General features: G+C 46.8%; 1 protein-coding gene across 2 annotated transcripts; it reads right to left on the reverse strand.

Annotated features, from left to right (window-relative positions):
- Positions 1 to 791: 791 nt before the first annotated feature.
- Positions 792 to 12,386, reverse strand: SMARCD1 (SWI/SNF related BAF chromatin remodeling complex subunit D1). Of its 2 annotated transcripts, XM_087814676.1 has the most exons (13): positions 12,210 to 12,386; positions 11,355 to 11,542; positions 11,040 to 11,082; positions 10,823 to 10,945; positions 10,224 to 10,346; positions 9,056 to 9,172; positions 7,701 to 7,802; positions 7,256 to 7,417; positions 7,064 to 7,161; positions 5,532 to 5,667; positions 3,816 to 3,938; positions 2,627 to 2,728; positions 792 to 2,495 (listed from the first exon to the last, which is right to left on the reverse strand). In XM_087814676.1, the coding sequence occupies exons 1-13, from the start codon at positions 12,384 to 12,386 to the stop codon at positions 2,442 to 2,444; spliced, it is 1,548 nt and encodes a 515-aa protein (XP_087670802.1). In that variant the 3' UTR covers positions 792 to 2,441. The 2 variants fall into 2 exon arrangements, with proteins under 2 accessions (XP_087670802.1, XP_087670803.1); XM_087814677.1 differs by lacking the exon at positions 10,224 to 10,346.
- Between the last annotated feature and the right edge of the window lie 1,440 nt (positions 12,387 to 13,826).

Consider the following 13,826-nt stretch of genomic DNA (forward strand, 5'->3'; position numbering starts at 1 on the left):
CTACAACTTTGGAATGTACTTGCACTCTATGTTCTAAACCCCCTTCTTGGCTAGAACCAAGCTAGATAATGGCACAGAGGAGGAGAGTAATGAGCCATCAGATGGGAGGCAAGCACATTATTTTGATGGAAACTGCTCTGCTAATGGGAATATCAATCTTGAGCAAAATCCTCCCAACTCTGCCAGTGAGGGATTTGTCTATAGTGTGAGAGTAACAACAGAGCAGGCACTTCCATGCTGGTCTTAAAAACGGAAATCTTACTTGGGGCCATGCAAGTGGCCTTAAAGAATGGCAGGCACAGAGAACAAACAGACTTTAGCTGTGCAGGCCCTGTTCCAGATCTAGATTGTGGCAGTGAGAAGTGCACTTCCTTAGAGGAAGCTCAGGTTCATCAAGCCTAAGGGATCACAGGCACCCATGGGCAGTGCACTTGAGCCAGCACACTCCAGCCCTGGGAGCTCAAAAGGAAAAGGGAGAAGATGGAAGGGCCAGTCTAGTACCTTTCCAACAGGGGAGCTGTAGGCAGTAATGAAACCCAGTAATCCCACCAGCCTCTGGCCTGCCTGGACCACTGGGGCTGACAGTGATCTCCAAGGTGAGGACCTGAGGTCCACAGGGTAGAAACCTCGTTTTCCACCATATCCCCAGCACTAGCACTGCCACGGGCACACAGCAGGTGCTCTATAAATAGTTGTCAAATAAAATGAATAAACACTATAAGCATGACTAAAGGCACTGGAGAGAAAAGCTCAGGGAAGAGCTCTCCCTCAGTAGGTAAGGGGACCCATCCTTCAGAAGATTCTTTTATTAAAACTGGGTGACATCGATAAGGGAACAGTACAAAAAAAATTTTGGTCCATGAAAAAAACATAATTCAGTTAATAAAAAGTTATCTTCAACAGGGACACTGTGTAGGAGTGCTGAGCTTCCTTCTCATGGTTCCAGCCCCAAGAACAGAGGTTGTCCAGTGTCACTGGGGAGACGCTTTCAGGAGAGAGGGTGGGATAATAGCAGGAAGAGGAAGATGGGGAGAATTCTGCTGTCCCGAGTGTGGAACAGGCAGGGATACCAGGCTGGGGGAATATGCTCGCAGGAGCCTGAGGAGGGGGTGGGGAAGCAGGGGCTTTGTCAGTTCTGTGGGTTTAGAGCCCATGCTGAACGGAATTCCCCCTCTGTGCCCAGCTGTCTCCCACCCTGCTGTGTTGAGTCTGCGAGCCTGGGATATGCTAACTTGGGGTGATACAGCCTGGAAGAATCTGAGGCTCTCGTGGAAAGATGCAAAACCATCTCAGTTCCAAGGGGCCAAGATCACAAGGTCCTGCTGCTACCTGAGGGGTCTGAAGCTTTGAGGGCAGGGGCTGGGGAGTCACAATCCTGTGAGGCAGGGAGAGGAAGGAGGCACAAACCCAACTCAGAGCTATTCTCCAGCCCTAGGCGCTTTCACTCCTCAGAGCCCTAGAAGTCACCAGTGGGTGTCAACTGGGCAGATAAGAGACAGGAAGACAGGGTGGCCCAGGGCTTTTACCCGTTTGATTTTAGGCCTGTTTCTCCATGAAGTGATGGGGGGAGGCAGGGTGGAGTGAATGAAGCACACCTCCAAGTAACAACAGAAAGAAGCCTCCGCTAGCAATGACAGTACCCCAGGTTAGACCCCTGGGGCTCTGACAAGGAAAGGCAAGATTCCCCCGTTCAAATACCCTGGGTTAGGACATGTAGGAGGAAATCCTAAAAAGAGCAGCTACAAGGAGTACGCTGGGAGGGAGCAATCGTTAAAGAACAAATTCCAATACTGATGTGGACCCCCTAGGAGGGAGTCAGAGAAGCACTGAGACAGCAGACCAATCCAGAGGCTGCAGAGTGACCTGGGGCTCAGTGGAGCCCAAGAGCCAGGGTTCCTTTAGTACTAGAGGGCAACAAGTGAAGGAAGTTTGTTCCAAACCTGTGGAGGGAAGGAAGGAAATTGGATTCTGTTATCAGGAGAGCCAAGATCAACTAGCTTATAGAGTGCCCCTAGGCCTGAGTCTTGGAGAAGGGAATGAGGCTCCCAACTCCTCAGTCTCTGAAGGGCAAGATCAGTGTTGCTGGTCCCCTTGAAGACCGCCTGGCCTTAGGCCCAATCCATTCAATGCACTGATTACCACTACAGGTTCTCTCTCTAATACTATCTAAAGGTCCTATGTAGACCAGGGGAGGGTAGAGGCACCTGGGAACTTTGTGGGGCAAAGGGAAGCTGGGGGGTGGGAAGAGATAGGGTGGGAGAAGAGGGTAATAGGTGTCTTGTAATACAGAAATGTGAGACCCTCTTCGTTCTGGTGTCGTCCTTGAACCAACAGCATCCCCTGGAAGGCCCCAAGCAAGACCAAGGCAGGTGCTATGAGGCAGGCAGCACGGGGCCCAAATAAAGAATTGGTGCAGCCAAATCAGGGCTGTGGGAGAGGCCCTATGTATTTCGGATTCCCAGGGCTTGTTCTAATTCTTGTCGTCTCTGCTGCACCTAAGGAGAAAACAGTGGAAGGAGTGGAAGATGAGGCAAACCAGGAGTAGACAGCTAATACCACTGACCCCAACCAGGGGTGCAGACCCCTTGCCTTTTGTCAGTTTACCCTGTGCAGCCCAGGCACCTACCTTGGAGTAGAAGTATCGGCACACGGCCTCCTGAGCCCAAGGCTGGAAGTAGAACTCAGCTCGGCGCTCTTCCTCTGGGTTACCCACCACATCTGTCATGGTCTGAGGGAGATGGCAGAGGGTAGAGAGAGGAGAATAGAATTGTTTCCTTCCTTCACACCTGTTATGGATTGAATTGTATTCCCCCAAAACATGTTGAAATCCTAGCCCGCCAGTACCTGTGAATGTGACTTTATTTGGAAATAGGGTCTCTGCAGATGATCAAGTTAAGATGGTCATTAGGGTGGGCCTAATCCAATTTAACTGGTATCCTTATAAAAAGGGGAAATTTGGACACAAAGACAGACATGTACAGAGGGAAGATGAAGTGAAGACAAATGGAGACCACCACCTGCAAACCAAGGAATGCCTGAGGCTACCACAAGTTAGGTGAGGCCTGGAAGAGACCCTCCCTCATAGCCCTCTGAAAGAACCAACCCCTGCCCTACAGACACCATCTTGATTTCAAACTTCTAGTCTCCAGAACTGTGAAACAATACATTTCTGTTTACACCACCAACCTGTGGTACTTTACTAAGCAGTCCTAGCAAACTACGAATTAATATAACACCCACAAGTCACCCCTGCTATCAGCAAGTCGTTGCCTGGTTCAGGGATCCCTTCTGGCACTCTTGGTCCCTTGCTCCTCTGCTCAGGGTAGATGGGAAATAAGGAACATTCCACACATTCTCTGCTCACTCCTACTTTCTTGCCTGAGCCTCTGGTGCTCCCCTCTCTGGGAAATACCTCAACTACCAAATTCTTCATGAAACCTGCACCTTCTGAGCCTCATCAATCTCCCTTCTCCTCTGAATTCTCTTATTGATACTGGTGAGTTCCAATAATGTCTGATATGGTTTATTCCATTTTAAATCATAGACTAATTTTCCCACCAAATGCATGCTGCTTTGAAGCAGAGATCATTTTCCACTCTCCACCCCCTACAATATGTTGCAGTGACAGCAAAGTAAGTGCTAGATAAATACTTGATGGTTCTACGTCCATTTCCCTACTTAATCGTAAAACAGACCCTGGACCGTGCTAAAGATAATCTGGTCCCTCACTTCCCCCTCTGGCTGTATCACAGAAATAAAGTAAATATGTGCCTCATCAAACTATATCCCTTTGCCCCTTTCCTAGACATTTTTACCTTAAGGTCCCGGCACTGGGACTGAAGCCAATCATTAATGAAACCCTGAGGGTCTCTGGCAAAGCTCAGCATGAACTCCCTCTGGGTCTTCAGCTGATTGATAGTTTCTATTGTTTCATGGATCTGAAAGGAAGAAGGAAGCTCATAACATTTTCAAACTGGGGAAATGCAAAGTTAAATGGAAGGCAGTATGAACACCTCCCTCTGCCACTCCCAACTTGTACAGAATGCTGCCCAGAAATGGCACTACTGGCCAGAGCTCCAACTGCTCCAGCACTCAGCTTTCTTTTAGGAGGTAACTTGCAATGTAACTCTATACACCTAATGTGAGAAAAGTTTTCCTTTTAGTCTCCAATGTCCATTCTGGGGGATGTTACATGGTGAATACTTAATCCACAGCACACATGGGTCTAAAAACACTCGTGGGTAGAAAAGCAATATAGAGAGCTGTCTCAAAAGCCAGGGCCCATGGATTTTTTTTCTCTGCCCTCTTCTCAATCTCCATACTCTTCCTGCTATTTCATCTACTTGCATGTCTTCCATTACCACTGACAGGGTAATGAGTCCCCAATCTGCAAACCATAGTCCATTTTCTAAACTCCAACCAATCTAACTACTTGCCATCTCCATACACCCTCAACTCTGTAAAACTAAATTCATTACCTTTCCCCCAACACTTGCTTCTCCTCCTGTTCCCAGTCTGAGTGAATTCTACTACCCACCCAAACTAGAAACCTGGGAGTCATCCTAATGCCTCCTTCTCCCTCACACCTCACCCCACCATCCCCATCTAAACAGAGTCCAGATCCCTTCAACCCCACTTGGACACATCTCTATTTTCATCTACTTATTTCCATCCTCACTGTCAGTACCCTAAGTTTAGGCCTTCCACATATTTCACATGCATTACTGCACCAGCCTCCTAACTGGACTTCCTGCCTCCAAATCTGCCCCTTAAAATCTGCTCTCCACCTTCCTGCAGGTGTTCCTTTGAAATGCAAACAGCATGAGCCCCTCCAGTCTTCAGGACAAAGTATTAACAGGTGTTCCCTGCACCAAAACTGCTTCATGATTAAGCTCTGCTTTCCTATGCCATTTCCTTTCTCAAAACATCCCATCCCAGGCACCCTGTGCTGTATCTAGCACACAAATGACTTGTACATCTTGAAAATACCAGGCTCATCTTTGGACCTTTACACACCCTGTTCTCTCTTTCTGGGATGTCCTCTGCCTCCCACACCCCTAAGCACCACTCTCCTTTCTCACCATCTGTTAACTCCCACTCTGTCCTTCAAGATTTATTTGGGGCATCAACTCTTCCAGGAAAGCCTCCCTGTTCTCTTTTTGGTTTTACTTGTAGGGACTACGTCTAATAATGTTAAAAATAACAATGAGATAATAACAATAGTAGCAGCAGTTATTTGTTTTACATGCCAACACAATGTCATGCCTCTACATGTGCTGCCTCATTTAATTCTCACAGCAAGCTTATAAATATAGCCTTTATTTCACAGACCAAAAACTGAGGCTCAAAGCTATTAAATGGTATAGCCAGAATCAGAACTCAAGTATGTCTGGCTCCAACCAGCACCACACACAGTGCCTGGCCTATACTGGTGCAGTATATTTTGAAGGAATACCAAGAATCAAAAGGCAGACTAGAAGCCATGATAGTGGGCTGGCAGCACCCAAACTATCTAGGACAGAGGCACTTACCTTGTTGTCTAGAGTAGCAATCTCCTGCTGGCTGGCAGTAGACAGTAGAAAAGAATTCATCTGTGTCTTCAAGGTATCATCCACTTCCACATCAATGTCATAACAAGCCGTCTTTTTCTGATCATTTGGGTCAACACTGGGGAGGAAATCAAAGGGACCTGGTAAAGGGCTTGTCCCCTAAGAACTAATTACATAGGGTCAAAAAGATGGCTCAAGAATGAAAGGAGTTGCCCGGCCGGGCGTGGCTCAGCAGTTGAGCGTTGACCTAGGATCCAGGCGATCCGGGTTCGATTCCTGGTCAGGGCACATGCCCAGTTGCGGGCTCAATCAATGATTCTCTCATCATTGATGTTTCTCTCTCTCTCCCTCTCCTTTCCGCTCTCTGAAATCAATAAAGATATATTTAAAAAAAAAAAAAAGAATGAAAGGAGTTGATTATAAAAATCCTTTCGGGTGTGACAGAAATGTTCTGTACCTTTCTTGCGGTAGTAGCAAAAGGATATATACATTTCTCAAAAGTCATCACACTATACTTTAAACAAGTGCAACTTATTGTATATAAATCTCAATAAAGATGATTTGTTTAAAAAGTCAATGGTAAAAATTCGAATGGTACAAAAGATATCCACTGAAAAGTTTATGCCTCCCTAAAGAAAACCACTACTGTAGTATCTTATGTATCTTCCTCCCTATTAAACTAAAATTGACCCTGAAAATAAATTCAAATAAAACACACACCACACAAGATAATAAGTGTTCTAACTTTAAGAACAGGAGTGTAGAACATAACCAACTTCCATTAACCCAATGTATAGGTAATAGGAGTTACTATTGGCTGAGTGATGGTTCATGGTCTAAAGAAAGGAAGGCCTTTATTGGAATTCACATAGAAGGGTAAGGCAGAGAGACTATATCCAACCACAGAGACACACTGCTTTGAGGAAGAAGTGCCTTCTTTCATGCTCTATCTGCCTAGAGATGCCTTGCTCATCCATTTTCTGAACAAAAAAGTAGATGAAGGTAATGGAGGTGGAGTCTCAGACTGAAATGTTCTACCATCCAGAGAAAAGATGGTAGCTCATCAGTGATGAGCTGGTCAATGTCTAACAACTGATTCTCCAAAAGAGGATGGTGAAAAAAGCCCTAATTTGTAGCATCTGCCAATTTCTGTGGTTTAAATATTCCTAACATGGTCAATTTCAAGCCACCAACATTATATCACTGATCAAGGAGTTGGGAAGAGATGTGCAGTTACAGATCATTATATAAGATTTCCACTATACAGATACAAATGACATAAGTAACCTTAAAAACGTAAGTACTAATAAAATAACTAGGAAATGATGAAATTTTGAGTATGTATTACCCTCATTTTTAACAATGTATTTAATTGTAAGTTTATATAATTTAATTTTAAGTAAAAGCTATGTTTAACAACCTGCTTGCAAAATTCCTGAAAATTTGACAGTTGGCTTATGCAAGCTGGTACAAGCCAGCTCCAGTACACCACTACCTCCCATACACATGCTTACCTGATGACATGATTAATGATGATGGGCTCTGGTGGCATAAGCAAGGCATGGAGCCTTTGGGGGATCTCTGAAAACTTCATACGCTGCGACTCAAAGATCTGTGGAAAAGAAGGGAATCAGATAAGAAGTTGGCATGTCGGGTACAACTACTGCTCCAGTGGACTCTAGCAAAAGAATGAGTTATTTTCTTACCTGCTGGAGGTACTTGTCACAGATGACAAACTCTCGCTCATGAGGGTCCTGGAGCTTATGTGTCTTAATATATTGCCACAGTGCTTGAATGATCACTGGACGGGTCTGGGTGTGGATGCCCAGGAGCCGAGCCAGGCGAGGGTCTAGTTTAAACTGGGGAGGCTGCAGAAAACCAGAGAACATAAAGATGAAGCTAGCGAGCTGGTCAATATGCATTTTGGGGTGCTTAGCATGATCATACACTCAAGTCATTCAATAAGCAGTAATGTAGTGCTTTCTCTGGGACAGAAAACCACTAGGAGAAACTCAGAAATGACTAAAATCCTATCCCTGTATTTAGGGAACTTAAAGTCTGGCGGCAATTATCCACAACTAGACTTAAACCTTAAAATGTCATACTGTGAAAAGCTGTGAAAGCCAACCCCCTCACTTCACCACAGCATACCTGGTAATCCAGCATCAGTAGGACAGTACACCGTACATTCACATCTCCTGGCCGCTTCACCTGGAAGCCATCCGTTTCCTGGGTAGTGGCGGTCCTGTGCCACTACAGAGAGGAAGATGTCAGGGGGTGCTCTCCCAGAGGAAGAGCTGGGGTGGGAGGGAAGAGCTTCTGTAATGACTGAATATTCAACTTTGATTACTGAGGCTATTGGAAAAGAGCAATAGCATAAGAGTTGTCTTTTTAATTGCTTATGGCTTTGAGATTATTGTCTGTTTAAGTAGATTAACCTTTTAATTCTGACTGTTCAGGATCATGTTTAAATTAGCCTACATTTCCAATGATAATTTTATCCACACAATGGGTAATACATGTGTATAGTAAAATAAAAGCTATCATTAACTGAGTACTTACAATGTGTGAGAGTATTCTAAGACATTTACTTGGATTATCTCATTACTTCCCACAACATCCACAGCAGATAGGCACAATTAAGCCTATTTTGCAGATGAGAAAACTAATGCTTAGAAGAATGAAGAAACTTGCCTAAGGTCAAACAGCCAGTAAGGAGTGGAGCTCTGGTTGACTCTGTGTCTGACTCGAGAGTCCACCTTCTTAACCACCATGCTTTACTGCTATAAGGTTGTTAAATATATTTACAAATTTCTATTGATTATATGACTGACTTCCCTTAGTAGATGGTAAAGACCTCCCCATGTCTCTTAGTGGTTGAGGTTAAGGGGCTGTAGCTACACTGGCAAAAAAAAAAGGAGCCGGTTAAGTTCACTTGGAATGTTGGACTAATTCTGGTTTTGACTGTATCCCAAAGAACACTGTCGCTGACATGGTTTTCAGAACATTGCATAATCAAGCACTGTAACAGATTCTTGATGATTTGGAATGTGAATCTAAACAGAACAGGGATCAAAAGGAAGTCCTAGAACTATAAGAGTAACCTTGGCAAACACTAGAACCCTATCAGTCAGCCCCCTTATTTATAGAATCTGCTACCATGAAAAAGTATGAATGGTGTATGGTTAACTATGTCTCTTATTAATAAGCAAGCTGCAGAGATGGCCTGGCATGTATAAAAGGTCTCCATTAGACTTTCATTTGAAAGTGGAGGCAGCAACCAGGATAGTAACATTAAAAAGGTGGTACAAGTCAGGCTGCAAGAGCAACTGGGTCCAAACAGCTAGTGCCACCTGGAGGTCAATGTGCAAACTACAATGGTGGTACTGTTCACCAGGGGTCAATCTTTATTTATACCTCCCCCTCTCCCTAGATGTTAAAGTTTGGCTCCCAAGTCCATCATCTTTCAGTCTTAGAGTCAAAGTCTAGAGGGCAGAACTACTCACTTCTACCAGATGGTTGTCTGGCCCATACAGGTCTTTGTCCAGTTCGATCACCAAGGACTTAAAAAAGGAAGAAAACTTCCTCTTTTGCTTGGTGGCATCATATTTGGACAAGGCTGACTAGAGAGAAAGAAAAGGTCATGTTAGAAAAGCCCAGAAGAAATTCCTCAAGACAAAGTCCCATAAAAAAAGGAACCCACAACAGCAATGGGAAAAAACTCAAAAATGTCTTTTGAATATGTCTTAGGAGATGGCAAGGTAAATGTCTGTGTGTATTAAACAAGTCACAGTAGCGACAGAACCCTAAAGAAGCAGCCTATAACGTGTATAGAGGGTCACTGACTTACCCACCTCATTTTCCCAAGGGAAATAAGGCAAGTTAAGCCAAACCATTGCACATAACAAAGCTAGTTTAAACAGAGAAAAGTCTGACTCCAGAGGGGAAATGAATCACAGGCAATGAGCAGCCAGAACAAAAACAGCTTTATTTGGATAGAATGACACCACCAGCACATGGACTGGACCTATATAGAGAAGGAGGCTCTGACACTGAGCCCTGGTTCTCCTACAAAAATGCATTCACATTAGCTTGCCTGTGAATAGCTAAAAATAGAGAGTAAGAGAGTATAAGGGAAAAGTGAGCTTCCCCAAGGAGCTTCTGGGAAGTTTGGGGGCTATCACCTGTCAGCTGATGCTCCCCATGAAGCAACCAAGGTCCTGTCAGATAAATCTATTCCACTTAAACTATGAGATGTCTCCAATGAAAGTTGTGATTCCCATTCACAATGGGAATCAAGGACCTCAAGAACTCAGAGAGGAAAACATGGCCTCAAATACAAAGTGCAAACCCACTTGAAAACACATACACACGCCCCACAGAATAATTTGCACATACTGCTAAATGCAATGGCCAGCAGCATCAGGAGGAAGGTAAACAACAAATCAAATCCCAGGACAGTAAGGTTCTCGATATGATACCACAGTGAGGGCCAAGCTGTGGGAGCCAACACAAAGAACCATTGTCTTTTAGTACAGGGAACACAGTGACCCTTCTCCTGCTGTTCCCAGCAGGAGCTGTGAGCACCAGTCAGGCTTCCTGCCAACCAGACAACACTGCTTGTTCCCAGCAGCTCCCACCCTAGATGCCGACCGCGGTGGACCTTGAACTCACATCCTCCAGGAGCCGTCCTTCTACCCGAAGCTCCCAGGAAGCCACGGTCCCTTCCCCATCCTCGGCATCTGACTTAGCCGGATTGAAAGTGTTAGAAATGAAAATTCGCAGCTTCCGTTTTTGCTGAGGAAGGCAGAAACAGGATTGATGGTGGGGCTTCAGGGGTTTGATGTTGAAGACAGGGTCTCCCCAAACCTCAAAATTATTCTTAACAGACTGGCTTAGTGTCTACCCAGTTCCTAGGGTGGGTGGACAGAGATTCCATCTAGGAGTACAGGCCATTGGCCTGAGTGCAAGAGTATACACTGAGATGCCAAGTGGACAAAGTCATGCAAGGTGCCAGGTTCCTAAGGCGGCAGAGCACTTGAAGCAAAAGCATGGACAGGGTATATTTCTGGTGCAAGAGATATCAAAAGCCCCTCCCCTTTTGCTGTTCTGTTTTTATGCTTCTAATGTAATTCTCAGTTCGTAGGCAGAAGGGAAAGATGTAATTTAAATGCCAAGGAGAGCTGTGCTGCATCTTTGAGTTCTATCCTAAGCCTGTTGAAGGTTCCCAAATCCTCTCCTTTGGCTCTCTGCCTAGCATGCTCCTGTGTTACCTTGATAGGACGTTTCAAGGCCTCCTGTATATCTAGCCGTTTCCTCATGATAGTCTGGTCCAGTTTCCTTTCAAAAGCCAAGAGATCCATATAGGCCTGGGATTCTGGTACCAGTTCACGAATCTTAGAAACAGAAAAATATCACAGGGATATAGAGCTGACCATCTCTATTCTCAAACTCACCACACCCTCAAGAAGACCTACAGCCTGGACTCACCCTTTGAGGTAGAATTTTGTCAGCCATCTTCTTTTTCTTTGCACTGTTCAAAATAAATACTGTTATCAGATTGAGATGGAACTAACCAAAACATGAAGACAGGTTGGCAGCACCTCCATTTACAGTAAAGTGAATGGATTGCAAAGCTTCTCTCAAATCAAAGACATTCCCTCAACCACCCAACATGAGGCATTCTCAAGAATAAGCACCATCTGCTGACAAAACACCACCAATTCTTGTTTCAGACACTCCCACTACCTGAGTTGTCACAAGCCCCCTCCCTTCCTCCCTCCCTCCTCCCCATGTTCATCTTACTTGTGATTTCGATTTTGGACCGCCTGCTGCTGGACCTGCTGGATCTGCTGAGGCGCAGGTCTCTTGCGAGACTGGTCCATCCCTGACTGAGCCAGGCCAGGTCGGACTGAAGGGTTCCCCCCATAGCCAGGGGGTCCCATGGAAGGTCCCTGAGGTGTCATTCGGCTGCCTGGCAGCATACCTGGTCTCTACAGAGGGGAGAGGACCCAGAGATGTCATGGTTTCCCCTACTAATGCCACCAAGAAAGGAAAAGTGGGTGATTCTTGAGTTCTTTGAATGAAACAGGCTGCAGGGGAAGGTAGGAGATGGGGCACAATGGGAGGAGAGCCCTCTGCCTGTTTGAAATATAGGTAACTGGAGCTTCATCTGTTTCAGTCATGATTCATAAGAGAATATAGCCCAAAAGCTAAAGAATCACATTATACTAAAATTCTCCCTAGTCTACTTTGTATCTGACACGGACATCTCTAGTTCCACATCTACTCAGATAGTACACTGTCAGCTACTATCTCCTTGGAAGCTGATCTCAATTTGCCAGCTACCTTCTGGTTACTCTGGGCACTGGAACTGCCCAAGCCCTTATGCGCTCCAGGCCTCATCTGCCCACCCTAGGCCCCACTTCATCAATCCTGATTCTATATCCTGACTCCTCCCCATGGAAACAATGCCCGTAGGAGCAGGTGGAGATGCTAACAGCCTCCTCTGCCTTTCTCCGCACTGCCTCCCCCACCCTCACTCAGGGCCCAAATTCCTCCCTGGGGAGCCCCTCCTACTTCTCTTCCCACCGCAATCACTCCCCGGCCCCCGCTCGGCCCCGCCCCCGGCCCGCGCGCCCCTCCTCCTGCCCCACTCACCGGATAGGCCGCTCCGGGCATCGGAGAGCGGTACAGCCCTTGACCCGGCGCCGGGCCCATTCGCACCGGCGGTCCCGGAGTCCCGCCCGGGCCCAGGGCAGCCGCCGCGCCCGCCCCTCCTGAGGCTCCGGCGCCGCCACTCGGAGCCACAGACTGGAAACCCGCCCGGGCCGCCATCTTCCCCGGAGCCGCTGCTGCAGCTGCACAAAGAACCGGAACCGGAACTCCCCCCGCCCCTCGTGCGCCCCCCGCAAGCCCTCCTGTCCGCCCGGCCGGCCGGCCGGCACGGAAGGCTCAGGGCAGCGAGACTGTGGGCTAGAGGGGCCAACTAGCGGAAAAGGCGTGTTGACCACGCCCTCCCGTCTTCGCGGCCGGGAGGCAGAACCATAGAGAAGAGCTCTGGGATAGAGAGGCCCTGTGAGCGGGCGCCCCCAGGCCGACGGGAGGATGACAGGCCCCGGAAAGAGGGACCACGGCCCCAGCCCCAGCCCCAATGCTCTGATAAAGAGGGTGATGGTGTAATTGCTGCCTCTTGGCGCAGTGCGTTGAACTTTCCAAAGTGCTTTGTTTTTCGTTTCTTTCTCTTACTGTTATAAAAGTCCAAGGGACTGAAGAAGAGAACACACTGTTTATTCCACTTTACAAACGGGAAAGCTGAACTCAGAAAGTAAGTGACTTGGCAAACGTCATTAGGTAAGCAGTAAAGCCAAAGCCTAGAATCCAGATTTCTGGCTCGTACATTGCCCGGGACTCATTCCACAGATGAAGTACATCAGTAATGACCTTACTAGAACTTCATCCCAACTTATTACCTGACTTTTAACCTAACCTGCTTCCAAATTTTAAGTTTCCTATGAATTTTGACCCTTCCTCCTCTCCAAAGAATCTTTGTACTAGGACTTCTCTTTGGGATCCTTGTTGCCTTTGACCCCTCTCTCTTTCCCTGCCCAGTGGTTCAAACTATTCCTGGTGTGATCGCCAGCCAGTTTCATCCTGGGAAGACCAGGGTCTCCCAGCTCAAGCCTCCTTATTCCTCCCCCGATTGTTTGGTCCCAAGCTAAGCTTAGCTCTACACACTTAATGGGCAGGCCTAGTACTATTCAGATAGAGAAGAAGACACTGAAGAGATGGTTGAAACCCAGTTTATTAGACCAGAGGCATGCGTCACCCATAGCCCTGCCTGCTTTTCATCCTGTGCACACCCCCTGGCCTTGCTCCTGCTTCCCTCTGGAGAGGTCTGCTCTCTAAGAAACTACTAGGAACTAAAAGTTCCCAAAGATCCTATAGCCTCACTCTCCATCTCCCGGCCAGTGCACAGGTGACCTGCCACAGGTCCTGTTCTGAGGTTGAAGACCAAGAGATAGCTGGGCAGAGAAGGCCTAGGAAGGGGCAGGGCTCTGGTCTGGGAGGACCACCTGATAGAAGGGGCACAGCAGGCCCTCTACCTCCCCCATTTCTCTCTAAGGTAGAAATAGCTTTCAACTTCCCCCCCTTTCCTCCCACTACCAAACCATACCTCACCACAAAATATAAGTGATGGGCTTGGGTATCAGGTGAGGAAAGGGGACTGGGCACCCAGGAGGAGGGAAAGGCCACTGAATGAGGACCTCAGTTTCT

This window comes from Miniopterus natalensis, chromosome 2, assembly GCF_054644295.1.
Source record: "Miniopterus natalensis isolate mMinNat1 chromosome 2, mMinNat1.hap1, whole genome shotgun sequence".
In the NCBI taxonomy this organism is placed as follows: Eukaryota; Metazoa; Chordata; class Mammalia; order Chiroptera; family Miniopteridae; genus Miniopterus; species Miniopterus natalensis.